The sequence below is a fragment of the Ceratosolen solmsi genome, unplaced genomic scaffold (assembly GCF_000503995.2).
Source record: "Ceratosolen solmsi marchali unplaced genomic scaffold, CerSol_1.0 scaffold1, whole genome shotgun sequence".
Taxonomy (NCBI): domain Eukaryota; kingdom Metazoa; phylum Arthropoda; class Insecta; order Hymenoptera; family Agaonidae; genus Ceratosolen; species Ceratosolen solmsi.
Window position 1 is genome coordinate 12679017 of NW_011948415.1, and position 26717 is coordinate 12705733.

General features: G+C 34.7%; 5 protein-coding genes across 5 annotated transcripts in view; 1 reads left to right on the forward strand and 4 right to left on the reverse strand.

The window, feature by feature from the left end:
* The window catches only part of Amt (Ammonium transporter), a 10498-nt gene extending 10098 nt beyond the window's left edge, over positions 1-400 (reverse strand). Inside the window, exon 1 of the mRNA XM_011508052.1 lies at positions 247-400. Within this exon, the coding sequence (XP_011506354.1) occupies positions 247-388 (142 nt within the window). The 5' untranslated portion in view covers positions 389-400. The remainder of the gene's footprint in view (positions 1-246) is intronic.
* Positions 401-1050: 650 nt separating this feature from the next.
* Positions 1051-6142, reverse strand: Atg8a (GABA type A receptor-associated protein autophagy-related 8a). The gene is made up of 3 exons (XM_011508053.1): positions 5663-6142; positions 2463-2660; positions 1051-1512 (listed from the first exon to the last, which is right to left on the reverse strand). Exons 1-3 carry the CDS (start codon positions 5750-5752, stop codon positions 1447-1449), a joined length of 354 nt encoding a protein of 117 aa, XP_011506355.1. The 5' UTR covers positions 5753-6142; the 3' UTR covers positions 1051-1446.
* Positions 6143-7666: 1524 nt separating this feature from the next.
* LOC105368901 (60S ribosomal protein L22) lies at positions 7667-9626 on the reverse strand. Its single transcript, XM_011508054.1, has 4 exons — positions 9534-9626; positions 8940-9086; positions 8153-8274; positions 7667-7880 (listed from the first exon to the last, which is right to left on the reverse strand). The coding sequence occupies exons 1-4, from the start codon at positions 9540-9542 to the stop codon at positions 7733-7735; spliced, it is 426 nt and encodes a 141-aa protein (XP_011506356.1). The 5' UTR covers positions 9543-9626; the 3' UTR covers positions 7667-7732.
* A 1737-nt stretch (positions 9627-11363) lies between these two features.
* LOC105359079 (uncharacterized) lies at positions 11364-13653 on the forward strand. The gene is made up of 6 exons (XM_011495556.1): positions 11364-11444; positions 11624-11860; positions 11946-12097; positions 12200-12384; positions 12824-13100; positions 13172-13653. Exons 2-6 carry the CDS (start codon positions 11655-11657, stop codon positions 13507-13509), a joined length of 1158 nt encoding a protein of 385 aa, XP_011493858.1. The 5' UTR covers positions 11364-11444; positions 11624-11654; the 3' UTR covers positions 13510-13653.
* Positions 13654-18301: 4648 nt separating this feature from the next.
* The window catches only part of LOC105359080 (guanylate cyclase 32E-like), a 91441-nt gene continuing 83025 nt past the window's right edge, over positions 18302-26717 (reverse strand). Inside the window, 14 exon segments of the mRNA XM_011495557.1 lie at positions 18302-18955; positions 19451-19604; positions 19690-20051; positions 20535-20791; positions 21100-21244; positions 21341-21439; positions 21532-21655; positions 22220-22559; positions 22919-23068; positions 23159-23327; positions 23416-23487; positions 24430-24690; positions 25278-25565; positions 26667-26717. The exon segment at positions 26667-26717 is cut by the window's right edge and continues 16 nt beyond it. Coding sequence (XP_011493859.1) covers positions 18551-18955; positions 19451-19604; positions 19690-20051; positions 20535-20791; positions 21100-21244; positions 21341-21439; positions 21532-21655; positions 22220-22559; positions 22919-23068; positions 23159-23327; positions 23416-23487; positions 24430-24690; positions 25278-25565; positions 26667-26717 — 2877 coding nt within the window. The 3' untranslated portion in view covers positions 18302-18550.

Consider the following 26717-nt stretch of genomic DNA (forward strand, 5'->3'; position numbering starts at 1 on the left):
GAAGAGGGGATGATTATCGTGCCGTAAAACAATGGTGTAAAAGAACAACAAATGTAAAACAAAAACAAAAACAAAAACAAAAATAAATAAACATTAAGAAACAACACGGGCTAGGCAAAAGTAACATTAAAAAAAAAAAAATAATAATAAATAATTTATTTTCATTGTTGAACAAAAAAATTGAAAGTATAATAGATGTGTTATTGGTTCGTAGTGGCGCACATTGTACGAAATAAAAGCTCGTACCTGTTTGCATAGTGAATATAATAAAGGCGTTCGATACGATCCAAGAACTATCTTCTTGAGAGAGTTTGTACAATGAACCAACGTAAAGGACTGTAGTGGACGTGATATTTGTATTATTCGCTTCGTAACTCTGAAACTCCATGGTTTAAAATACAGTAGTCTATGTTAAATGGCGGCGAACCTCTTGTTTAGGAGGCAAATGGAGGGAAACTGACAAAAGGCAGGAATAGATAATGTCGTGACTGCTACGGTAAACATATTAATTATTAAAAAACCGTCGGCGGCACGTACAAGTTCCGCTCAAAGAAACAAATGCTATAGAAAATAGAGAACGTCGCAATGAATGAGTAAAATAATCATTTGATCGGTTTTTAAATTTTTTTATTGGCCCACAACCAGCCGTTACAGTAATTTTCTTATCATGTCATTTGCAAATGTTTCCTTTCCATTTTAAAACTGCATCTCATTTTTCCTTTGTTTTTTATGTATATATTTATTTTAATTTGTAAGTAAAATAAAACTCGTAAAGTAAAATAAGGAAACGATATCACAAGGATGGGTAGTTATTTTTCATCTTTCTTTTTTTCATTTTTTTTTTTTTTTTTTTGTCATTAGATAATAATGGTAAATAATAAAAGAAATACATCATGAAGATTCGAATATATAACTCATAATCAATCCTATTTAGTAAATAATTATGACAGCGTACCCTAATTATTTAATCAATAATCACTTCTTCTTTTTTTGTCTCTCTCTCTCTCTCTCTCTCTCTCTCTCTCTCTCTCTCTCTCTCTCTCTCTCTTCTATATCGACACATTTCTCATTTTTTCTTTTTTTTTTCTATTCTTTTTTACAATGTCAATAAATCATTGCGGACAACTAAAGTTCATTTACTCGGTTTATTTTCTCTTATTTTCACTTCACACGCTTAATTATCCTCTATGTTTTCAAACGCGGCATAACTCAAAAACTCGAGAGCATACACGTCAATTACGAACAAAAAATAATTACTAAAATGCTTATTTTGATAAAACAAGCTAAATTAATACATAACGTTTGAAAATTTTAACGCTTTAACCGATAGCAATTTTTTTAATTCCATCTCAAGCGTCTATAAAGACTACAGTGTTGATAGTAGACCTTTATTTGTTAAGTTGCTGTCAATCGATTTTAATTGCAAGAATTTATTTTCTTCGAATATTAATGCCCGTACACGTTTTCGTCGCTGTACGCAATATACAGAAAGAAGTCTTCTTCGTGGTGTTCCTGTCGGATAAAAAGACAAACAATGATTAATAAATATTCCCTTCGCGAATTACGACTTACGCAAATAACTTTAATTAATAAACTATTACAAACTTTCCTCAAAGTGCGAATATTTTGATTATTCTCGATTTTTTGCCAAACGCGCACGAGCTAAATAATAATTCCATTGATATGTATATATATATATATATATATATACACATTTACTTTCTTTATTCTTTTTTTTTTATTATAAAATGCCTTTTAGAAATTATATTTCATCAATTATAATTATTATTCGCCAAATATAAGGAAATTAACCAGTAATCCAGACAATATGATATTTTCCGCATTTATTTTTACGCATACAGCCTGACACGTCTTTACACTTTATTCGACATCTCATATATTAAATTAATTAATTATTAAAACAGTCTATAAAGCTTCTCTTCGGCCCCTCGACCAATAACATCGTCCATTCAACGTAGAAGAATAAACAAACCGAAAAGAAAAAGAGAAACAATAGCCGAGATATGAATTGATCCAATCACTTAAATCATTAATAAATTTAAATCCAACTTGATTGCTGTAATTATATCATCAGCAATTTCTTTGGCGCTCAAGTTCAAGCTTAAAAAACGAGTAGCACGCGTCATTTTCAAAACTACGTAGCTAAATTTTGCGAATTATTTTTGCGAACGCATTATGAATCGACCTCGACAAGGTTATTATTGTTTAATCGTTATGGCCACGTGATGGCACGACGCCCAAACACTTTTGCGTTCGCAAATTCAAATACTTAAACGACGTAACGAAAGCGCGATCAATAAGAAAAACATAGAAGCTTTAAGGAGAGTGCAAAGAAAGTCCGGACATTCGACCAATCATCTAATAAAATTGATTGGCTGTGTATTACATTCAATTGATTACATTAATTAGCCCAAGAGGCTCCCTTAATTAATTATATTTACCTGGTAGAGCGATCCCATTGTCGCACTGGTTGGCGGAATAATATTATTGACGAAAAAGAATAGCGCGTCCTCGGCGCGAAGATGAATTCGCTTGCGAATCAAGAAGTAGAATTGACCGACGGTGAGGTCCGAGGGTACCAGAAACTTTTGCTTGTCTAAGTCACTGATTTTCGCTTTTGGAGCCTTCTCAACTATAACCTGTTGACAGAATATGGTAGTCGCATATAATTGTTAATGAGAGAGAGAGAGAGAGAGAGAGAGAGAGAGAGAGAGAGAGGGAGAGCTTATCCCAATATTCATCATACGACAAATGCGCCGTAACGTTCGTGTTTAAATGTTCAGTGTTGTCTCTTGGAATTACAAAATTAACGAGATATTTCGAACACGCAATGCATCTCATGTCAATATCTTTGTTCACGTACGTTAATGTAATCTTGTAAAACTTAATTCGAATAAATGCTGTTCGTGTACATGCGATAAGGCCAGCATAATACTTATGCTGCGTCGCATTCCCTCTATTTAGGTGCAAGAAATTTTATTCGAATACGGAAATATATTTGATTCGTTCAAGAACATATATAACAACAGCCCTTCTTGCTTATAATTTCATTAGAAATGCATAATAAGCAGAAGATTTGTCGTAAATAAAAAATTTACTAATCAGCCGATAATTAAATAAGGCAAATCAGAATAATATCAACGATCGGAGAAACACAAGGAGATTAAAAATTATAAAAAGTACCACGAAATAAGTGGAAGCAGATACGAAACGAAGTTACTTTAATTACACATTAATGCGCATCTATATATTGTTCAAACATTAATTTCGATCGATGAAACTTTAATGAGATTTTTATTTAACCATTAGCCATAACTCGATTGCGAAATTTAAAAAGTATAGTCAAATACGACGAGTTTGTCTTTCTCTTAAATAGTCATCGCGAAGTAACTACATTCCAATCGACGTGCTTGTGTATTTTTGGATAAATTAGTAATTTTTTCACATTGAGCATACTAATCTTAGATTATCGAATAATATAATTACAGATTTAGGGAATGTGTGAAAGTGTAATTTGTTTGTAGAAGAAAAAAATTATAATAATAAACACTAAACACAAAGATTACAGTGTGTGCGCGCGCGCACACACACCCACACACAACATACGACGAGTGTATTACTGTGAACTATTTGTTGAAAGAATGTAACTTGACTTTCAAATTAATTTCAGCAAATAATATAAAGACAATTAATTATACGATATTATAGGATTTAAAAATGTTTATTACTCATAATTATATCGATCTATTAAAGTTATTTGTATTTATTTGAAACATTATTTCTTTGGATTTGCATAAGTTCGTAGTATTATTTTGAAAAATTGTTGACATGTAAATCAATTTTTTATGATTACTAGTGATTGATTATAATAAATATAAATACATGCGATGCTAGTTACAAGGTAATGATTGAATAAAAATATTTGAGTAAAAATTGCTAAGATTATTACGGTTCGCACTATGTGCTTTTATAATATTTTAAAAATTGAAAAAAAACCTTATAATTTTATAGCATTGGTAATATAAAGAAACTATTTGGAACAGATTAAAATACTTCAATGCATTATAAAAAAATAAAAAAAAAAAAAAAAAATTAAATTTTTAAATCACTATAATTTCTACATGAAAATATTTACAATCTTCGATGAGCGAAATATTCAAACGCTATCTTGGTATCTCGATTTTGAAGAACTACATGCGAGCATAATTTTTACGTTAAATAAAAAAAACACGTTGAATTTTCAGCTGGATGGAAAAAAAAAGTCTTATCAAACTTGCTAAAATTTTCCCTTCGTACAAAATAGCTCATTTCCTTTAATGCGCGCGTATGTACATTGCAGCTCTACGTCGTAACTTCCGTAATAATCAAATATATAATTTTTTTTTCTCTTTCAATATAGACGTATACTAAGAAAATACTTGTGTTCGGCGTTTTCGGCTTTGCCTTAAGCTTAAGCAAGCCAAACTACGTTAGGAAAAAATAAAGATAAAGAGAATTTCTCTCCCGTGCCATAAAGAACTTGAAAACAAATGAGATTATGAATACGAAATAACATACATGTCAATTGCGAAGTGTCGAGTTGAGGAGAAACAAAAAATTGCAGAAGAGAAAAAAGGGAACGTAGGAGTTGAGCCAGAGAGAAATCAATATGTATATGTACACGGTATCTATCTATCTATCTATCTATCTATCTACCTACCCACCTATGTGTTGTTTTGCGCGCGCGCGCGTGCTTGTGTATGCATATATGTATATATATGCATATATATATATATATATATATATATATATATATATACACCCGTATGCGCACGCTGCGAATGTGCATTTTACGTTGTACAGTTGTACGTAAAATACATATATAGCTATATTTGAATATAATTGCAGTAAACATTTTATGGCTGTCGTCACGTACGCAAGGATTGTTTCATTATTAACGTTATAAATATATACAGGAATTAAAGATAGTCGCTTTTCTGAAAAATTTGCAGCCAATATCGTTACTACGAAAAAGCGTACGACGCAGAAAATGTTAGGTATCGAGAGCGCGAATGAGAGAGCGAGAAGAAATATGAAGATAGAGACAAAGGCACAGATGTACAGTAGGAGGGACAAAGAAAGAGAAAAAAAAAAGAAGGGTGGGAGGAAGAAAGAGTGAGTGAGTGAGTGAGTGAGTGAGTGAGTGAGTGAGTGAGTGAGAGAGAGAGAGAGAGATTCGTACGGCCTTGGTTACACACACAGCTTCTGCTGCGCCTCTTCGATTCTCCGTCATAAACATACTTTCAGCCATGATGAAAAGCAGACAACGGGAGGAAAATCCTACCCATTTCCCAGCAAAAACTTTACAAAGATTCTAATATGTGTAAAGGCCGACACCCGCGCCCCTCTCGTGACGCCTGATCGCTTCTACGCACAAAGAGTCAAGGAAGCCTCGCTGCTGTTCGTTCCTCCATTTCTCCGTCGTCGTAGTAGTCGTCTCTGTCTGTCTGTCTGTCTGTCTGTCTGCCTGCCTGTCTGCCTGTCTTTCTCTCTTACTCTCGTTCACTCACTCCCTTATTTATTTTCTTTTTTATGTAACACGCAGCTCGTCGTCGCCGCGGCTTTCCTTATCACTACACGTATCACTGACACCGATACTCACGGGCACCCGATCCGGATACTTCCTCCGTATCTTCTCGCCCTCGATCTTCCTCCTCTCGAAGGAGTGCTCCTCCTTATACTGGAACTTCATGGCGACGGGGCTCGTCGTCGCACGTCCTTGGCGCGCGCTTCAAACCTTATGCGCTGCGCCTTGCGCCCGTCAAACGACGAGACGACGGCTGCTCTTCTCGTCACCGCTCTCCAAAATAGGAAATACCAAGTGCGCCAGGCAACAAAAAGGCCAACCGAGAATCGCGCGAGAGAGAGAGGGAGAGAGAAGCAAGAGACGAGATCGCGCCTTTATTATTACCACCGAACTACTAGCGCGTGATTCTTGATCGCGACTGGGGCTCTTACCGTGACGTCACACCGCTTTACTACGGGAGCACAACCGAAACTGACTAGTGTACGTGACGAGCCATGGCGTTAGCGTCACGTTACGATTACTCTGTTCTGCTCCCCTCCACCCAAGGCCCGACTTGACGCAGTCGCCGCCGCCGCCGCCACCACCACCACCACCACCACCCCCACCACCACCACCGCCACCACCACCGCCGCACTCTTTCTTACGCTGGCAATGCGAAACGGCGGGTACTAACACGCGCGAGCCCCGTGAAGGAGCGTCGTACGTCGGTGAGAAGTGGCGGAAAAACTGGTGGGAGGTACGATGTGCTGCGCGAGTGAAATCGAGCGACGGCAGGTCGTGGCCGTTTGACGGGGCAAGGGGAGAAGGAGTAGGATCCTTCGATTTTCGAATATGCAACGAACGACAATTGCGATAATTAGCCCCTCGGCTGCCCCCCTCCCAAACTAACTCCTTCTTTTTCCTTCTTTTGACAGTAATTTAATGCGACGAGGCACGAGGCCTGGCTAGCAGCAGCAGCAGCAGCAGCAGCAGTGCGTTTGCGAAACTTCCTTTGGCATTCGAACATAATCATACCTGCCGCCGACTTTCTAATGAAATTCATCGTCGCTACATATACACATACATTGCACAACTGCTATACTCCTTCTTTTATCAGATATCGGCTATGTCGCTCTCTCTCTCTCTCTCTCTCTCTCTCTCTCTCTCTCTCTCTTTCTCATTATTCTTACTTGTTTCTTTTTCATCCGTCGTCACACTGATAGCCTTGACAAACATGCGTAAAAAAGACTTTTTATTCTTATAAGGGCCGCTGATAGACTGAAGCTTAAGCTGGTCTTCCCGAGCACGAAATTTGCAGAATCTCTTGATAATCGATTAATTAATGTTATTACATTTAATTCGCTCATTTTCAGCCGCCCCCCCCCGCCCCGACATTTAATTTATAAACATTCTAAATTCATGCGAAGCCGTCAAAAGCCATAGGGAAACGAACAATCGTTGGAATGTCATTCCAATATTTCCAATACCATTGGATGCAATAGCTTTTTTTATTTTTCTAAAACAAGTTGAAACTCGCGTTGGAAACACGTTAGCGCCTTATAGTTTGAACGGATGCGCAATCATTTTAACGAAGTATATAATTACGAGCTAATTATATTTATAAATTTCTGCCTAATAATGTCGTGGATCAAACGTGATGGAGCAGGTTCGCGCAAGAGTGAAAAGAAAATAATTCAATTTCCAATTTTAATTGATCTACAAGCAGTGTATAAAACAATTTTTAAATTTATTTTCATCCGTCTTGTTTTTTTATTATTATTATTATTATTATTTTTTTTTTTTAATAAGCGAGATGTTGATAAGTGCTATTCTTGCATCATTTGTTATTGTTAATTAAGACATTTTCTTAACACATTGATGCGATGAAGCGTAGCCTACTTGTATGATATGATACAATTACTTAGCTAGCAGAACATTTTATTAAAATTATGCAAAATTTACTTAGTAACAGTACCAAATCAACGACTAATGCCGCATCGAATAACCTTAAATACACGGAACAATTATCTGTGTATCTAAATCGATCATGTCACTTAAATAAATATACTACACTAACAAATATTTAAAAATCAATTTTTCTTAGATATTTATTAATATCCAATATATGTACAGATGTTATAATATAATTGTCAAATTAAAAGGATATTACTCAACATCTTCTTCGTCGTCGTCCTCTTGACTATTAATCTGGAAGTAACGAAGTTCGTATGTTTCTTTATCTTTGGAAACTACGCGAAGCCAGTCGCGCAGTTTGTTCTTTTTCAAGTATTTTTTTGTTAAATACTTGAGATACCTATGAAACATTTTTTTCATCAATTAGTGCAAATATCATTCTTATGTGCTGCGTTTAGTTAAATTTAACTGTTTAGCGTAAAAAATAATTTAAAGCGTAAGAGAGTTACATGGAATAGGTGAAATGTTTGAAATTTTCGTACAGTAAGCCTTTGCTGTTTTATACTGTTAAGTGTCATTCTAATATATTATTTTAAGATGATTTTGTTTATTATGCAAATTTAGTTTGCTTTTAATATTGTGTTTTATTACAAAAAATTATAAAACACTTGCCTTTTAGAGAAGTCGATGTCGCTATTCACGGACAATTTCATTTTGTTTCTCTCGATAGTAACATTGTTTCCAAAGTTATTTGTTTTACCATGAACTTTAATACGATCCTGCAAATACTTTTCCTGCAATAAAATTATAATATCAGCGGACGAGTATCAAGTATATTTAGTAAATACATAAATGTTTAATCAAATTTAAAATTATATCAATGACAGAATATTTTCCGTCATTCAATTCTAAACATTTTATGAACAATTTCTCTTAGTGTGTCACAATGAAATGAAAATTCATCGTTCTATTTTCTTGCACGCATAATCATCCAATTATTTTGTAACATTAAGAAAATATATAACAAACATTTAAATAACATATGATATATACGAGTCTATATTATTTATCCTTTAATCGTTTGAAATATTGAAATGAATTATTGATTATTATAGCATTATACATTACTTATTTGACTTACAATTTTTTAATTTTAATACATTAGAAGAATGTATTTGTTAATTTATTTACATTTTAAAATGCACCTTCTCTTACTGTACATTTGCATTTAATCTAGAATATCCAACAATTTAAAAGACTATTATTTGATAATTATATAATAGCGCAGTGTATCTTACACTTTATAATAATCATTCAAGATTTATCATGAAAAGTTTGTTAAAATTTTGTTAACTTTTTTTTTTTTTTTTTTTGATAAAACACAACTATTTGTCTTAATAAACCTAATCTTAAGTATAATTGCAAGAACTAATAGTTCAATACTACCAGATGTACTTACAAAGTTGGCTACATCCATAATATTATCTTCGACTGGATGTGTACAGTCAATTGTAAACTTTAGGGAAACTTTTTTTTTCTGACTTTTACCCCGAAGGTGCTGCTTTTTGCTGACCTGTACCTTAGGTACATTGGTTTTTTTGGTAGCCTGCACGCAAACAAAACAAACTTTATTAAAAATGTGAAATCTTCCAAGCTCAACGTACCGATCATACCGATAAGACCATCACTTCGAATAAACAAATTATAATGGAAGTGTTACTAAAAAACCATTTTGACATTCAATCATTTTTCATCTAAATTTCGTCTTTTATCTCTTACGGGCCAATTACAATTATAAAACATCAGAAGTAAAAGCACTGATTAATGATGCTTGTTACAATAAGAGAGGTTATGTCGAGAACCAACGTAACTATGTCGCTCACTGTCATTACAAAATTATCCACCTCATCCAAATACATCATAATGTCATACGTAAAACGACAATTTTAATAATGGAGAACAACATTCTCCACGCTCAATTAACGAATAATTTTTCCGAAATTAATGATGGCTTGCGATATTAATTAATCAAACTACGAGGAGCGAAACTTACCACAACCATGTTTACAATTTTCACGCAATGAGAGATTTCCGTTTTATACGCGAGTCCGCCCGTTTCCGCCTGAGCGTGCGACTCGCGTCTCTGTAAGTAACATTACATCCTAGACCTTTCCGACTGGAATATCAGCTGAAATGAGAGGGAATTATGATATCTAGAAATTTAAAATACAAAAATAGAATACAATTAGAATATAAAATAGAATACAAAAATATAACGAAGATTGTAAATGTTAGCTGGTCCTCTTTAAAGCATCGGATAAGCAGGTGACGTACTTGCTTTACGATTTATACGTTGACACCTTAATTTCGAGACACTTATGTACACTTGCCTACTCGTTATCGAATAGTGTCTTTTTTTCTCTCTCTCTCTCTCTCTCTCTCTCTCTCTCTTTTTTTTTTTTTTTATTATTTTTTTTATTTATTTCATTGACTCTGTTTAGAATGAACGAGTACCTAACGTCAACGATTAACCAAAGTGTCATCCAAGTATTTAGCCCCTGTAATGTCTTCGTGTTATCATGCCGCTGACTATTAATTCCATGCTCAGGTATTTCTACCTCTTTATAGTCTATATTGGCTATAATTTTACAAAATCCATTGTGCCCTTCATTTATGACTCGAACGACCAGCTCAAATTTATAAAAATAACTCGACTTGGGCGGGTATTAAACGCTTATAAACTCTTGCGTCCCTATATCACTGCGCTATCTTTAAAATCACGCGCGCCTAGATTTTTGCGCGATGGCCATGAAACGCGATCTCCCAAAGCCCAAATGCGCCACACCGCGTTACGGGCTTTCAATTTTTTTTTTTTTTTTTTTTTTTTTTTTTTTTTTTTATTGTTTAGTCAGCAATAAATTGGTGGCATTTGATTTCGTTGATAATCTTCAATATAAGATATAATTATTCTTTAGATATATAGATATAATTATTTTTTATTTTTTTAGCCTAATGTACGAAGGGATAATAGAAGTATCCGTAAAATCTTAATTTTAATATCCTCATTTAATATTCATTAGGTTTAACATTAACAACCATATATATATTTCGAATTTTAATTTTATTCGGCTGTATTTATAAAGTGAAATTTTTGTTGTTGTTGTTGTTGTTGTTGTTGTTAGCAAATGTTTCATACTTTATTAGATAATCGTGAGTTGCGAGAAAATGCGATTGAGTATTCATGTTATCGTAATTGGCCGGCAGGAGATAATCAATTAAACCTTAGCAAGAAAGAAAAGTGTGCCTTAAATAATCGATTGTAAATAGATCTTTCCTAAAATTCTTTTCTTTTCTCAAAGTCCTAATTTCTCTCCCTTTTTCCTTTTATTTTAAAAATAATATTTTATCATTGCGTAGAAAGTGATTTAAATTTTATTTTACTACCTCGAGTGCTTCGTGCGATTTCGCAGTCTTAAACGATTAAAATTAACGACAAACTTATTTATTACGAGGACCGTAATTCTCGAATGAATCGGGGATGCCTATGACGTTAAATGTTTTTTTGGTTTTAATCTTAAAAAATTGTGATTTAAAAAATTGAAATACAGGGCTACTGAAATTGGACAAATTATTCATACTGATACGACTGTATATTAATTCGCACTTTCGTGGGTCGAGTGAATCCAATAAATAATCCGCTACAATTGTTTGATTATGTACTTGCGGTCCTAATCCTTAATTTCATAGTTTCGTCTCTTTAAGTCGAATGTATGCAGGTTAAGTTCGAGGCATTTTTATATTTTATTAAACCGTTATTCGAGAGACGGGAGGAGATTTAGTAATTTTCTTATACACAGGTATAACTCGATCATTAGGGAGGGAAGGAAGAGAGACCGCTGTTATATTTTTCATTTAAAACGATTGCTGTTTATAATCGAAGAAGTACTCGATGCGGCGAGGACAGGTACGTTTGTTCAGTACTCGACGAATATCTTATTTTTGGAAGGAAACTTATAATAAATTTTTCTTTACAGTCAATTTTATTTCACTTCAAGCTATATCTACGAAATATAATTTATGATCATATTTATTAGCTTTCATAAAATTAATATCTTAATTTGAAAAGAATTATATAAATTACAGTAGTTAATAATACGCACGCCTTAGTTAAAATATGGCAGTTGTTGGAAGAGGAAAGGGTAGAGGTTTTGCGGAAGTTCGTGAAACTTCATTACGTCGACCTGGTCAGCCAATATTATCAAAATTTAATGATATTATTAATTTGATCGATAATATTGTTATTAGCGATGCAATTTCTGGATCTGGAATTGATGAAATTTCAGAGAGAGTGAAGGAGGCATTGGAAAATAATACAATCGAGTAATAACAAATAGTTTTGCCGTACTTCTTGATGCTTAATTGATACTTAATCGTTTCATTAATTTTGTTTATTCTACTTTTTTAGAGATGTTTTTAATGCCCTTTATAAGCAAGCTTTAGAAGATAGACAATTCTGTTTAAAATTAGCGATTGTTTGTAGCGATTATAAGTTGTATTCAATTAAGAATAATCAATTTAGAAAAATTATATTGGGAATAACACAGAGAGATTACGAAGGTACTTTAATAATTACTAATGTTTTTCTTTTTTCCATTTTCTTCTGCTTTTTCTCTCTCGCTAATCAAATCTGTCTAAATAGAAAGCTTTTAATACTTGCAGATAGAGAAAAGTTAAAACAGCAGAATATCGTTCATTTTCGTAATGCGATAGTATTCTTAGGGGAGTTATATAATAGTCTAATAATTTCTGGTCCCCTGCAATTTTTGGCACTACCTCTTCTGAATTACCTTCAAATGCTTTTGGAAGCTTCGGAAGAGGAGGATATAGAAATAACAATGACCCAGGTATTATACATTAAATTATCACGCACATATATATATATATATATATATATAAATAATTAAAACCATAATATAATATGAAGCTTACGATTCGATGATATGATATCATTTTAGTCTTAAGCTTACTTATTACGATAGTTTTCAAATACATTATTATACGGGAATAGTTGTTAGAGCATAGTAAATTTCCAATAGTGGCTATTCAACAATTTATAAATAATAACAAATGATGTGTACAAAATTAAGTATGTCCTTAGATATTTTGATCGTTTCTTTTACATAATTTCAAAAAAGAAAAATTAATTTTCTCTATTTTTACATTTTTACACTATTTGCATATATATATATATATATGTGCAATAGCTCAAAGTTAATGAAATATATCTATTTGAGTGTAGATTTGAAGAATAAAATCGTTAAAATATTAATCTAATATTTTCAGCTCTGTATTAATGGTCGTAAATTATGGATGGAGTATCAGTGTAATATGGAGGAATTTGTTATGCAAGTCAGATCGGTGTTAATCCATCGTAATTTAAGTGCAAGATCTCGAGGAATGTTACTATGTATAATGGAAATAGCTAATAAAAGTTATACAAAACTTCCTGAAAAACTGCACGAATTTTATAGTAAAGAGCTTGGTGTTCATTTATTCTCGCACGTTCAGCGACCCGATGCGAATTCAATCACTAATACAAAATTAAAAAATAACGTTAACTGTAAACCACAATAAAACTATATATATTCAAAATTTTAAATATGCATTTAAATAATTATGTGAATTAATAATTTTGCATTTTAGATAAGGATGCACAAGAGAATAAGGCTGTATCATCTAGTGCAGTTAATAATTCTGAAGGTATTTCGATGAAATCCAATAAGCAGGGAAAAGGTTCGGATTTTGCATCCGATAAAAAAAGTGAACACAGTACAGTTAATGAGAAATATTCTGTACCACGAGCTATTCGAGGAACTGGAGCAACGGACAGCACAAAAGATAAAAGTAATAGAAGATCTCCTAGAGGTAGGAAGGATAAACTAACTGACGAGCAAGTGTGGTCTTCGAAACCTAACACTTGTAGCAGAGTTTCGGAACATGATGATCGTTTTGACAAAGATTATGATTAAAGTGGTCTAGCGTAATTTTGTAATAGATTCGATACATTGATAATCGGTGTTTATTTGATAAGGTCACTTTGAATACTAAGGATACAGTATACTGACACTTTAATTATAATCACATATAAGTTTAAAGTAGTTTTAATTTATTTAATAAAATATGCTTTTAAATATTTATAATTTATTAAAACATTACTTTCTGTATTAATTATACTAAATTTTTATGAAAAATAAAACCACAGATATTACAATAACATAATCATAAGGAATGAATTTCAGTATATTTTCCATCAGGATAAATTTAATTACATTTAGTTGTCTAAAAGCCATTTAATATTATTTTCATATCTTTCCTAATATCTCAATTAAACAGTTAAATTTTCAAAAAATTTTATATATATATATAGTTTGCCGTAATATTTTTGAAATATCAAATCTTTGAATTCTCAAATGTATCAGTATATCGTACCTTTAATTAATGCAAAGTAGATTTGTAAATAAAGATTATGCATCCATTTTTACTATGAAATTGAATAAAATTATTATATAATATTGTTATGCATTTATAACATATTGAATAAAAAATGAATTATTATTTTTACAAAAGCTATATTTACAATTTTTATTTAAACAAATCATTGTTATTTATTTTATTTTTAATATTTGTACATACATTCTGTATAATAAAATGCTTAGTATTCATATCAATTATAATACACTATTACAATAGTTTCTATAGCTTAAGAGACATATTTTTTTAATATATTTTTTCATTTTAATAATGTAAATTATAAGACCTTAGATTAAGAAATTAAATTATTATAATACCTATATTTTACATCTATTTATAACAATAAGACAAAGTCATATGAATATGTCGAAACTATTATAGTTAATTTATATTATAGTTATGTTTTATATTGAAAAAACATTAACAAGTAAGAAATAATCATTTATTAATTTATTTGAAATTTAAAAAATATCGTATATGTGCATGGAAATAAAAAAATATATTTATATACTTTCTTTGTTTTTCTTTATTATCTATCTTATACCTTTAAAATAATTGTCATAAAATTAAAAAGAAAAAAAAAAAAAACCAAGGATATTAATTATCGACGCTAAATATCGTAAGTAATTTATTTTTCTAAAAGATACAATATCTACCTATTGAAGCATAAATATTATTAGTACAATCATATTCGGACAAAAGTGTACTTTATTACATAAATGCCATAAAATGTTAAATAGTATTGTAAAAGAAAATTTTTACACAATTACAAGAATATCTATATCGATGTTTTATAATATTAATGAATGCCTTTATCACTAAAAATATCATCATATATGATAATAGTGAAGATAGATGTTTTTAAAAATCTTATAATTTTAATGAATATATATCATTTTACTATTTCTTTTTATATTTTCGTTAAATATTTTATAATAATACTTCATATATTTTTATTATTAAGATTAATAATAGAAGGAGCTGCGCTTTTGAGCTATAAATGTGGTTTAGAATATACTTAATTATCTTATTGAAACGTTAAAACAATATTATATTTATAATGATATAATTGATGGGGGACCGATTACTACGGATGATTCATTATATAATTAATTCTTTTAATTAAACGAACTAGCAATCAGTAATGTTCTTTTCTTTATCAGTAAGCGTTACGTAATATTTTTGCTGCAGTTGCATCGAGCATTTAAAGCGTAGAATTAATTAAAAAATTGGTAAATAGAATATCGATTCTGTGGTTTTTGTATAATATGAATTGAAATTGATTCCACTGAGTCAAGTGAGCGCTCCCACATGTTTCTATAAATTCTCGTCTTTCCATTTAAATTTAATGTACTTTAATTTTAATAGGGGGCGTGCAGTTAAAAGTAATTCCTTTTTGATAAGAAAATGTCGAAATTGCCACTCGTTTCCCGTCAAGTTAAGCCATTGACAACTTTAACTAAAAAAGCATCAAGAATTCAAGTCCTGTCTTTATACAAAAATCTTCTTTATGCTGTGAAACACGCAGGTATTGTGTTTAACAATCAGGAAATTATAATACACAGGTTCTCTTATTAGCTAACCTCAAATTTCTATTTATTTTTCAATCTAATTTAATTTTTTTAATAGAACGCCACTTATTTACGTTTCTTTTGTACAATATATTAAATTTATACGAACTATTTAAACACTTGTCTTTAAAGACGTACTTTTGAAGTTTTTGTAAACATTCCGTAACCTAAAAGGGTAATAAATATGTATGTCTCTTTAGTATTAATTATTTTAATTGCTGAGAGAAATTTTATTATAATTTTACAGCATATTTTGGTTTATTTTTCTTTCCAAAAACTATGCCGGAAATTAGACAGCAAATTAGAGATGAATTCATTAAAAATAAAGACATTTCAGATTTAAGGGTAATCAACACATATGTCTTTAAGGTAATTATGAAGGTTATTAAATAAAGGATAAAGTAAGTGAGTATAGAACTTTTAAAATGTGTCACTTTTATCGATACTTTCTATCGATATTTCTATCGATAGTAATACTTTATAGGTACAACGTCTTGCTTTTTTTTTTTAAAATATCAATGTTTGCTTTTTATCTATTTTTTATTTAATATCTATATTGCATAGTATGTAATTACTTGTTTTCTTTAAATAAGTTAAATTTATTAATTTAAAATCTATTTTCAAATGGAAAACTATGTATGATATTTTTATGTATTTTGATACAATTGTACCATTTCAGGGCAATATGTTAAGAGTGGAAATATACAGGAGACAAATGACCTGTGGCGGTGTTTCAAATCTTTTCACGAAATATAATATTGAGAAACCAGCTACTTTCTTAACGAAATTTTATTCTGGTCATGAATCTTAATATTAATAGCATAAATGTAAGTTGTAATTGAACATATAATAATCTAATACTGTAAAATAAATAAAATTTAGCAAATGAACATGTAAAGAAATGAAAAAAATATAAAACAATGCTTCAAAATGTACAAGTTTAATTGACTGTTACATATAAGATGATAACTTGCTTTTAATTTACATAATATTTTTACATCGATATATTATTATTCAGTTATATACATTTGATAACATCATATATTACTAAGCACCTTAGGTACGGTACAGTTCACTTTTCACAGCCATGTGGATAATTTGCTTTCCTTCAGTGAACAAATATAAATACATATAGATATACGTACACACACGTGCAGTTTATAGTACGTCTATATATCCATATCACATGTCAGTGAATATGTTGCTTTATATATATTCTGTTTCTCCTTTTATGTACATAAACATGTTTACATAAGTGCTATGTGAAAAAAATTTTTATTCATCATTCTTATTAATTACTGCCATCTTATTAATTTGTTCATGCCAACGCAACAACAATAACAAAAAAATATTCCGTTCGTTTCATTTTACATTTATATATACTTTGGTTAGAATAATTGTCTTTTCTAGTACAGAAATTCATTCCCTATTATCGTCTGCTTGCAGTATTCTCAAAATAAAAGTCGCACATACGTACCGACTTACACACACTAATACACAACACGCTATGTTCATATGCATATTTGTATTTACATCTGTGTGTCCGTGTGTGCGTGTGTATGCATGCGCGTAAGTCGCGTGTGTATATATAATTGCCACTATATTTATATATATATATATATATATATGTTATACAAGTGCAGTAACCCATTCGTAGTTCGCGCAAAAATTTATTCATTTATATCGTCATTATCTATATATGCAGACTCTCAATATAGTTCATCTTTATAAAATAAACAGGTATTAAAAATATACACTATCGGTAACTCTCATATACAATAGAAGAGGACAGGAGTAAGTGGAAAAAGGAAGAAAACAGGGAGAATTGCACATATACGCTAAAAAATAGAAAGAAAAAATGGCAACGCTAAATCATGCTCTCGATTACTCGAAAAACAAAATGTCCTCTCTCTCTCAGTTTGATTATCAAACTAAGAATGTCTACAGGCGCATATATATATATATATATATATATATATATATATGCATATGCGCGCGCGCGCTCTCACGTATTCATAAAAATATACATACGTACACATATATATATATTTTTTTTTTTAATTTCAAACTATATTTAAAATTTGATTTCATTGCTGTTAATATTATTATATACTATAGTTTACTATGAACGTTTAATATAAATGTATTTACTTATATTTTGGAAGTAGTATTTTTCCAAACGTTAAGTATGTAACAATGAGACAGATTTACCCTGGTTATAAAAAAAATTCATAATAACAGAAATCGAAGTTTTTATTTTCATATTTTGTTAAAGATAATAATAATACCTGATCAATAATTATACAACAAATTCTACAGCATTTAAAATGCACTCGTAGCAACATAATCATATTGTTATCTGCGCACAATTTCTCAAATTTGATTATTTTTTGAACTATTCGACAATGGAGAAAAACTAATTTGTAGCCCATCGATGCATTTTAAAAGTGAAAATTTTAAATCATACCATAATTTATTATCGAGCATTATCCTTCAACAATAATCGGAATAAAAGGGTAATTACACTTTACGTTGTTCCTTAATTAATTGCCATCGATAGAAATTATCTCTAAAGAATAAGCTCAAAGATATATTTTAGTAGCTTACATCTTACACTGCTTATAGAAGCGCTGAAAATAATTTTAATAAATTAAAAAATTATTTTCCCCGCCGAGTCGATAAAAAAAAAAAAAAATAAAATAAAAATAAACAGGCGCGCGCGTTTGTTTTCAATTGATTAATCTTTCGTAGCAAAAGCAAACGACTCGGAGACTAAGAATATCACCAAGTCTCGAAGATAAGCCAGGGTAAATCCACCATCGAAAACAATAAACAACGTCGCGCACGACCCCCTATCACAGTAAGAGCTATACCATTCAATATAAACAATAACAAACGTCGGTAGCGTCCCCAGCGATAAAAAAAAAAAAAAAACGAGACAGATCGGCCAAAGTATCACTGTCGGTTTTTAAACGATACTCTCCCGCTCGGACTGCATGTCATATCCGGGAATGACGCCGCGCCTGAGCGAGGCATCGCTGCTCCTCAAGCCGTTCCCGTTGAAGAGATTCGCGAGCCAACTCCTGATCGAGTTCCTCGCCGAGCTTTTTTTGTCGGTGAGGGCGCCGACACCGATACAGCCGCCGCCGATACCACCGTGGCCGCCCCCACCACCGTGACCGCCGCTCCCGTTGTCGTTGCCGGGCACGACGACCTGGTCGAGTGAACGCCACCGCTTCACGGGCATCGATAACTTTCCCGAAATATTCTTCTTCATTGGCAGCAATGGTGTATCTGCCTCATCCTCGTTTTCCTGTTGTTGCTGTTGCTGTTGTAACTGTTGCTGTAGCTGTTGTAGCTGCTGCTGCTGCTGCTGTTGTTGTTGTTGTTGTAGCTGCTGCTGCTGTTGTTGATGCTGTTGCTGCTGCTGCTGCTGCTGATGTTGTTGTTGTTGTTGTTGTTGTTGTTGTTGTTGTTGCTGGGAACCACTGTTACGATCGTCGGTGTTTCGCCGCGCAGGCAGTATGACGACGTTGCCGTTAGGATAGTTATTGTTAAGGAGCTTCTCGTTGGTAAGACTGGATTTGGAGTCGTGTCGCGAACCCGCGATACACTTTTCGCAGCTCTCGAGGGAGCGGAAACTCGATTTCCGCGGTAGGAATTTCCAGCCGAGAAGCTGAGCTGGCTCGAGCCTCCTCAGCTCGACCGGGAAGGGATCCAAAGAGCGGGACTCGCGCATCATAAGGGCATTGCACTGAGAGGCTGATCGGTGCTGGTGATGGTGGTGGTGATGGTGGTGGTGGTGATGATGATGATGGTGATGGTGCTGCTGCTGCTGCTGCTGCTGCTGCTGCTGCTGTTGCTGTTGCTGTTGCTGTTGCTGTTGCTGCTGCTGCTGCTCGCTCGTGGACGAAGAGGAAGTCGCGATCGTCGGGAGGACACGAGCGTTCTTCCGGAATTTGGCGACGGCTGGAGTGCCAGGCTGAACGCTGCTCAGTCCATTACCGGCCAACACCGTGTGCCTACGTAAACGACAAGGAGAGGGTGAAATAAAGCGACAATCGTGGCGGTCAAGTCTCGGTAAAGTCTCGGTAAAGCTGCGCATACCTCTCCGGATTGTTGAGGAAGAGATCGTCGAGGACGAGCTTGATGTTGGCCGCGCGATTCTCCGCCTCCTCGCGTACCATGGCCATGTTGTCGAGGGTCGTCTTGGAGGAGCTCTCGGTCAGGTAGAGTGGCGAGCGCTCGAACTTGCGTGAGACGAGGGAGGGTCGTGTCTGGAGGGGACTCGAGTTGCCGCACTGGGAGACCGAGTCCGCGGTATCCGAGGGCGTTGGCCTTGGGACGCTCGACTGGCGGCGACTTCCGGCCCCGAGACCTCCCAACAACGAAGCCTGCCGCGAGTCCGGATTCAGCTTGGGACTGCGTCGAGGTCGACAGAATAACAATGGCAGATCCGTGACGTCCACCTGGCGATTCGCCGTGCACTTTAGTTAAGGGGCTCGGAGATCGGTAGAGGAGCGCGATAGGCAAATGTATGTTACGTAGCGGCGTGCGAGTGAGATGCCGCGCCTTTGAAATTCCTTTCCACATACGACGACGACGAGCTTTTAAGATTGTACGCACGAGTGGCCAATGTGACTTTAAGCTCAAGCCTCGTCGATCGGCAAAATTCACGTTTCATCGTTATACGTCGATTACTTACAAGTGGCAGCTGTTGCAATGCCCGTTGTTATTAAAAAAAAAAAAAAAAAAAAAAAAAAAAAAAAAAAAAAAAAAAAAAAGTCAACGCCGAGCAGTGCAATATGCCGTGGGACGCGAAGAAAAAATTCGTTCCTTCAACTCCTTACTTACTTTTCGCGAATAATAAATCTCGAGACTGCTTCAACCAATAATAACAATCATAATCATAATAATTCATGCCTGACATTTGCATAATAAACGTAACGTACCTCTCGCTTTTGTATCGCTTTCTCGGTCGCTCCGATTAGCCAGTACGTCTTCACTTCGCCTTTTCCTTTCATTTGTACTAATCCACGCTCTTCGATTACATAACCGCCAATCTTATCTAACGCATCTTTGCATTGCGCGCTTATGTGTATCCTCAATGGCTCGCCGTTCGATTCCATTCGTGATGCAGTGTTGACTGTGTCGCCGAATAAACAATACCTTGGCATCGTTAGTCCAACTACTCCCGCGACAACGGGTCCTAAAAGAAGAAAAAAATTGTTTTAAAATCTCTCTCTCTCTCTCTCTCTCTCTCTCTCGCGCGCGCCATAAATTTCGATCCCATCTCTCGTATCTATTCTACTGTTGCGAAAATTGACAAAACTTGTTATCAACTTTGTGCGTGCTCGAGCGCGCAATTTCTGAATAAATCCTTATTTTTATTCGTTGTAATATTATCTATTAGACATTTCATTAATACCGATTGTAAGTAAATACTTTTATTAGGTAGTTGGAGGATATGAAGGACACGAAGGATCAACAAAACCATTACATCAAGAAAGTCTTTACCGGTGTGAATTCCAATTCGAAGTTTAAGCGTTTCGTGAGGTCGGTGAGCTATCGTATGATGCTTGACAGCATTAAGCAATTCCAAAGACATTGACGCGATTTCTCCAGCATGCCTGTTCCCATTTTTAATTGGTAGCCCGGAAACCTGTAACGCATAGCATATCCTTACATACAACACCCGTTATCAATACGCAAAGCGTTAAATAATAAACTGCGAGCCCTGAAGAAAAAAAAAACTTACCACCATGTAAGCATCTCCTATTGTTTCTACTTTATACACGTCGTACCCCTTGATAATGCGGTCGAACAAAGTGTACAGATCGTTGAGAAAATTGACGACCTGAAAGGAATTTGGTATGTCGTTTGAAATCGTCGCCAGTGAGTTTCGATTGATAGCGTAAATAATAGAAAAATAGAGACGAAAAAAATTACCTGAAATGGTGTACTCTCGGCTGACATTGCTGTAAAACCAACAATATCGCTAAAGTAAATAGTGACCAGGTCGAAGGCTTCGGGCTCCACGCCAATGCCGTTCGTTAAGCAATTGGCAACGGGTCTAGAGACGAGAAAGTAACAACATCCATCCATTATTAGCTTTATCGTTCTTTTCGTTTAATATATATATATATATATATATATTTTTTTTTTTTTCTGTTCTCCTCCTTCTTTTTTTTCAATCAATTTTTTTTTATCGCAATCACTAATGCTTATTATTATTATTATTATTATTATTATTATTGTTAGATGATGGAATTATTTTATTATATTTTATCGATAATGTCACATCAAGTGGATGAACTTCTCGCGCGACTAGGAATATCGAGTTGATGAAAGCTCCCCTTATGGAGATTTAACCATAGCTTAAATAAAAACGCGTTTATGTGGTATGGGGGAGAGAGAGAGAGAGAGAGAGAGAGAGAGAGAGAGAGAGAGAGAGAGAGAGAGAGAGAGAGGGGGGGGGGGGAGAGAAGAGAGAAGGGGGGGGGAGAGAAAAAAACGTAAAATAAACGCGCCACTCGATCAATCCATTTTTACTTTTATCATAAAATTGCCAAGAAAGAAAATTCCCAACTCCCGCGGCAACGAATGGTAATATTAAAGCGAGAAAACGTATTCTTACTCAGGTAACATTCTATGAAGTAGGTCCTCGGTCTTTTGCTTCTCCTCGAAGAGAAGGCGCGTGCGCTCGCTGACTAGATCCTCGAGGTTATTCGCGTACTTTTCCATCATGTCCATCATTTGGTCCATTATGTTGCGATGTTTACCGGCCTTCATCTTCTTCAATCTCGTCCTGATGGTCTTGAAGTCCGGCCTGAATTCCGGACTCTCGGCCCAGCAATCGGTTATCGTATTCACGATATAATCGGCGCAGTCCGCCTCGGACTCGGACAGTATGTCTACGTTCGGCCTGAAAGGCGGCTCCTCGTCTTCCGGATACCTCTTCACGCGATCGACGATTTCTGGGAATTTGGAAAATTTACGGCTTATACACTCGCCATTGCACTCGCATCCAATAATTTCACATATGCCACAACAACATACTTGAGAGCTTTTTCATACAATAATTGCAAGGAAATTTCGTGATTGGCGGCCATATTGTTATTATTGTTATTGCCATTATCGTCGTTATTGCCGTTATTATTATTGACAATGCATTGACGTTGAGCTATTATTATAATTAGATTCGCAATGACGAACCGAGTGGAGTTTGGTAGTGTTTGGACTTTTGCATTATGCATTATTTAATGAAACGGACTCTTCGCATTCCGTTCATTTATACTAAGATAAAACTCGTAATTGCACAAATTGCTTTACTAACCTTTGGGCTCTAAATTAACGCCTCCGTAAGGTCCCTTTCTTCCAATTATTTCAAATAAGATTATTGCAAAAGAGTATATATCCCCTTCTTGCGTTCCCCTTATCGGAGCGTTTGGATTTCTTAATAATTCCGGTGCTTTCCAAAACAAGTCTGAAAGCAAATGCGATAAATAGAATAGATGGGGAGGAGCAATTGGCACGATAAATGGCTTATGAAGTAAATGCTATTACGCTAACGTACTTCGATAATACTGATGTTCACCAATACTATCGGATTCGGCACAGTGGCGCATGTCGTGGAGGCCAAAGTCCGAAACTTGAAGTACCCAGCGAGAGGTCACCACGCAATTCGAAGACTTGAGATTACCATGACAGACTAGTACGGATGACTCGTGAATATACAACATCCCCTGTGAGCAAATCGACCTTTTATCTTCGAGCCATTTGGCAATTAATTAGGACAATATTGGGAGAAGGTGGCTGCCTGCCTCTACTTACCTTAATGAGATCATGAATTAAAGACGCAATGAACATATCATCTAACTTTATATCTTCATTTTCAATGATATCCTGTGAAAAATTAACGATTATATAGCCAAGATAAACAGCAGTGCCCATAGGTAGTGTAAAATAAATTGGCGTATTATATTATAAACGTCCTTCCCTTTATCGGCTAAAATCAATTAATTGCATTTATTTATTTATTTATTTATTATTTTAATATGAATTTCAAGACCTTAGGCGTATAGGATAAAATTGTAAATAAAACGTTTCGACTAATTATACTTTTATAATTTACTATTATGATACATTTCGTTTAAGTCATAAGTTATTAGTATATTATTAATTATTATATTTTATATTATTGTTGTATATTAATAAGTTATTATTATTATTACTTATTAGTCATAAGTCAATTATGCCAATAAATTATACTTGCTTAAAATGAAGGCATTTACAAGCTTTTTGAACATGGAGTTACTCTATTATAAATTATGACTATGATTATAAAAGAAACGGCACGTGCAAGTAAATAAATAAATAATACACGCATTATGTATAATCACGAAGTTATCAAAGGAATTGTTGAAACGAAAATATCTCTCGAATCTCAAATGAGTACTCGTCGATCAATCAAATTTCGATAAATGACATTTAGATTGTTTCCGATTCTTCGATTCTCTTTGAAGAAAATACTTTAAGGGAAAAACGTAAATAGCACATGCGACGTAATAAGTGTAATATTTATAAAATTTATAGCAATAGAACCAAGTATGGAGAGGGGAAAGTTATTTTACCAGCGTAATTAAAAAATATCGTAGATGAATAATTTATTTATATATAGATAGATTGATAGATGATAGATAATAGACAGACTGCAAAGTAGTTATATGTATGAGAATTGAAAGAGGGGGTCGGGGATAGAGAGAGAGAGAGAGAGAGAGAGAGAGAGAGAGAGAGAGAGCACAGACGTGAGTGCGTGTGTATGTAAAAAAAGGAAAGCCCACTTACGTAAAGACTTCCTTTGGCACAATAATCGGTAATTAACAATATCCTCATTGGCTCGACGCAGGCTCCGATGAACGAATTAAGATTACCATGTCTGATTTCCCGAAGTATCCGCATTTCCTTCATAACGTCCCTCGAGATGTCCTTCTTTTTTGAGAATTTGAGCTCCTTGATACGCACCACAACTCCATGATAATGGCCCGTTTGTGCGAATACCTGCCCTCCACACCTGGACTCGTACGACATCGCGCTAACTAAACTTAACTGTAAACATCCCCCGCCACAACATTTCCATTACATTAGTATATGGCTTTACGCCCGAATAGGCGACATTTCACACACATTTATCATGCAAATGGCTTCCATGAAACGAAAATTGCATTGAAATTGGCACAAATCGCATGTTATTTCGTAAAATTTAATTAAGCGAAATTGAGGAAAGAGTCTCCAAGTGTCGAACGAAGCGTCGATGCTGCGTCCTGTTATCTCAACCTTCGGCGGCTCAGTCCCCGAATGCAAATTCAATCGACATTTTCTCGAGCCGTTTTCTTTTTGCCGTCGTCGCTCTGCGAGCAAATAAACGCTCGTTTAAAATGAATATTATCGACGCCCGCGGCGATAGGACAGAAATACGTCGAAATTCCATGCCGAAACATTATAACGGAGTAAAAATCTGTAAAATTCGCTTGTATGGCAAGTGGAGCCGGTCGTTGGCAGGTGATGCTTGGAGGCATCTCGTAAGGAGGAGGTGCTATTGCGACGCGGTTGGGCATCGGTTGGTAAAACGTTGTGGCCTTGGGAGTTGAAGGAGCGTGGCGTAAAGGAGGCCGAGTATCCCGCGGGAAGCTCACCTTACTAGGAGAGGACATCATGTTGTCGAGATGCGGGTAGCCGTGTATCTCGCTTGGGTCGATCTTCCACAGCAGGCCCTCGATCTCCTGCTCGATCTTCCAGCGCCGGTAGATGCTCATGGTGATGACCGCTGCGCAGAAGAGGAGGACCGCGAGGACGCCCGCGGCAACGATGCTGCGCATGTGGGTGTCGTCCTTGGGGCAGTGCTCGTTTAGGAAGCCGCAGCCGGGCTCGGCCTCGGGCTTGTTCTTGCCGGGCCAGTCGACGGCCTCCGAGGGACGATAAGCCTGCGAGGAGACCCCAAACACACAAGGAAAACGAACGTTAGTTATCTTATGGGCGGGGGGAGCGGGGAATCCGTTTGTTTTTTACTCATTATTTGTTCTTTTTTTTTTTTTTGGTTTTTGGTTTTTGTTTTTATTGTTTTTTTTTTATTTTTAATTTTAGCCTAATATGCCTGGACGCGATTCTATCCTTCGTTGCTCGCAAACAGGTTGCGCCCCATTAAGCCAGATTCGAATTTAGATTGATTTCCTTGGGGTGGGGAGGGAGACTTGGTCAGGCGTACAAAATCATTGGAGAGTCCAGCTGCTTTGGTCGAAGCTTTTGCTTTACGGCAAGGAAAATCGCTATACCGAACGCGCTAATGACACTGGTTATAATACCACGGGGATTATCGATCATCGTTTTAACGATCGTGGATGCCCATTTTTAGATATAGTTGCAAATTTTTAGAGCTATTAGACGGGGAATTTGGCCGACTCGAGTGAGTGAAAAAGTGATGAAGTTTTAACCGCGTAATGTTATGTGTTCCATTTTGAATTTTTTACTCGACAAAAATGGAGTTCCAATTCGTGAAATAGTCGTAATGAAAAATGTGAGCGGAAAGCCACTTTGTGAATAATTAATTATATGCACGGCAATAGTCGCCCTTTCGACGTTTTATTAATTTCTACGCAATAACGGTTTTATCGACATTGGGGGCGAATTTGGCTTTCGATAAAATCACACGATCATTGGATTACGTAAGACATGTGTCAAATAAGTGGAAGAACCATCTGTGTAAATAAAAATAAGGGCCGATTTTCATTTTCGAACGTATTATCAGTGCTGCTATTTTGTTAATACGATGCTTTATTTGATTAATTGAGGATAAATTGGGTGAAAAGTTAATGATTGGCGTGGAGAAAAAATCGTTTCTTATGCGAAGCAATGAATTATACATAAAATAAAGTAATGTAATCTATTTTCTTTCACAACCCCCCCCCCCAATTTATTAGACACAAGTGTATCATTTCTACATCTTCTCTTCATCTCTCTGTTATGCGATAGATGGATTAAACATATAAGCAAAATAATATTGCTTTTAAATGCATTAATGTACTAACCAGATTATCGCCTTGTTGGAATTGACCCACTGGTTTCATTTGGAAATCGCA

Excerpts from the sequence above, each read along its gene's own strand:
- Atg8a (XM_011508053.1), bottom strand. The coding sequence starts at position 5,752 with ATGAAGTTCCAGTATAAGGAGGAGCACTCCTTCGAGAGGAGGAAGATC. Across the intron at positions 2,661-5,662 it reads AGTATCCGGATCGGGTGCCC|GTTATAGTTGAGAAGGCTCC; the intron begins GTGAGTATCGGT and ends TTCTGTCAACAG. Across the intron at positions 1,513-2,462 it reads CAATGGGATCGCTCTACCAG|GAACACCACGAAGAAGACTT; the intron begins GTAAATATAATT and ends TTTATCCGACAG.
- LOC105368901 (XM_011508054.1), bottom strand. Across the intron at positions 8,275-8,939 it reads TTATGGATGTAGCCAACTTT|GAAAAGTATTTGCAGGATCG; the intron begins GTAAGTACATCT and ends ATTTTATTGCAG. Across the intron at positions 7,881-8,152 it reads GACATCGACTTCTCTAAAAG|GTATCTCAAGTATTTAACAA; the intron begins GCAAGTGTTTTA and ends AATGTTTCATAG.
- LOC105359079 (XM_011495556.1), top strand. The coding sequence starts at position 11,655 with ATGGCAGTTGTTGGAAGAGGAAAGGGTAGAGGTTTTGCGGAAGTTCGT. Across the intron at positions 12,385-12,823 it reads TAGAAATAACAATGACCCAG|CTCTGTATTAATGGTCGTAA; the intron begins GTATTATACATT and ends TAATATTTTCAG. Across the intron at positions 13,101-13,171 it reads ATTAAAAAATAACGTTAACT|TTTGCATTTTAGATAAGGAT; the intron begins GTAAACCACAAT and ends TGAATTAATAAT.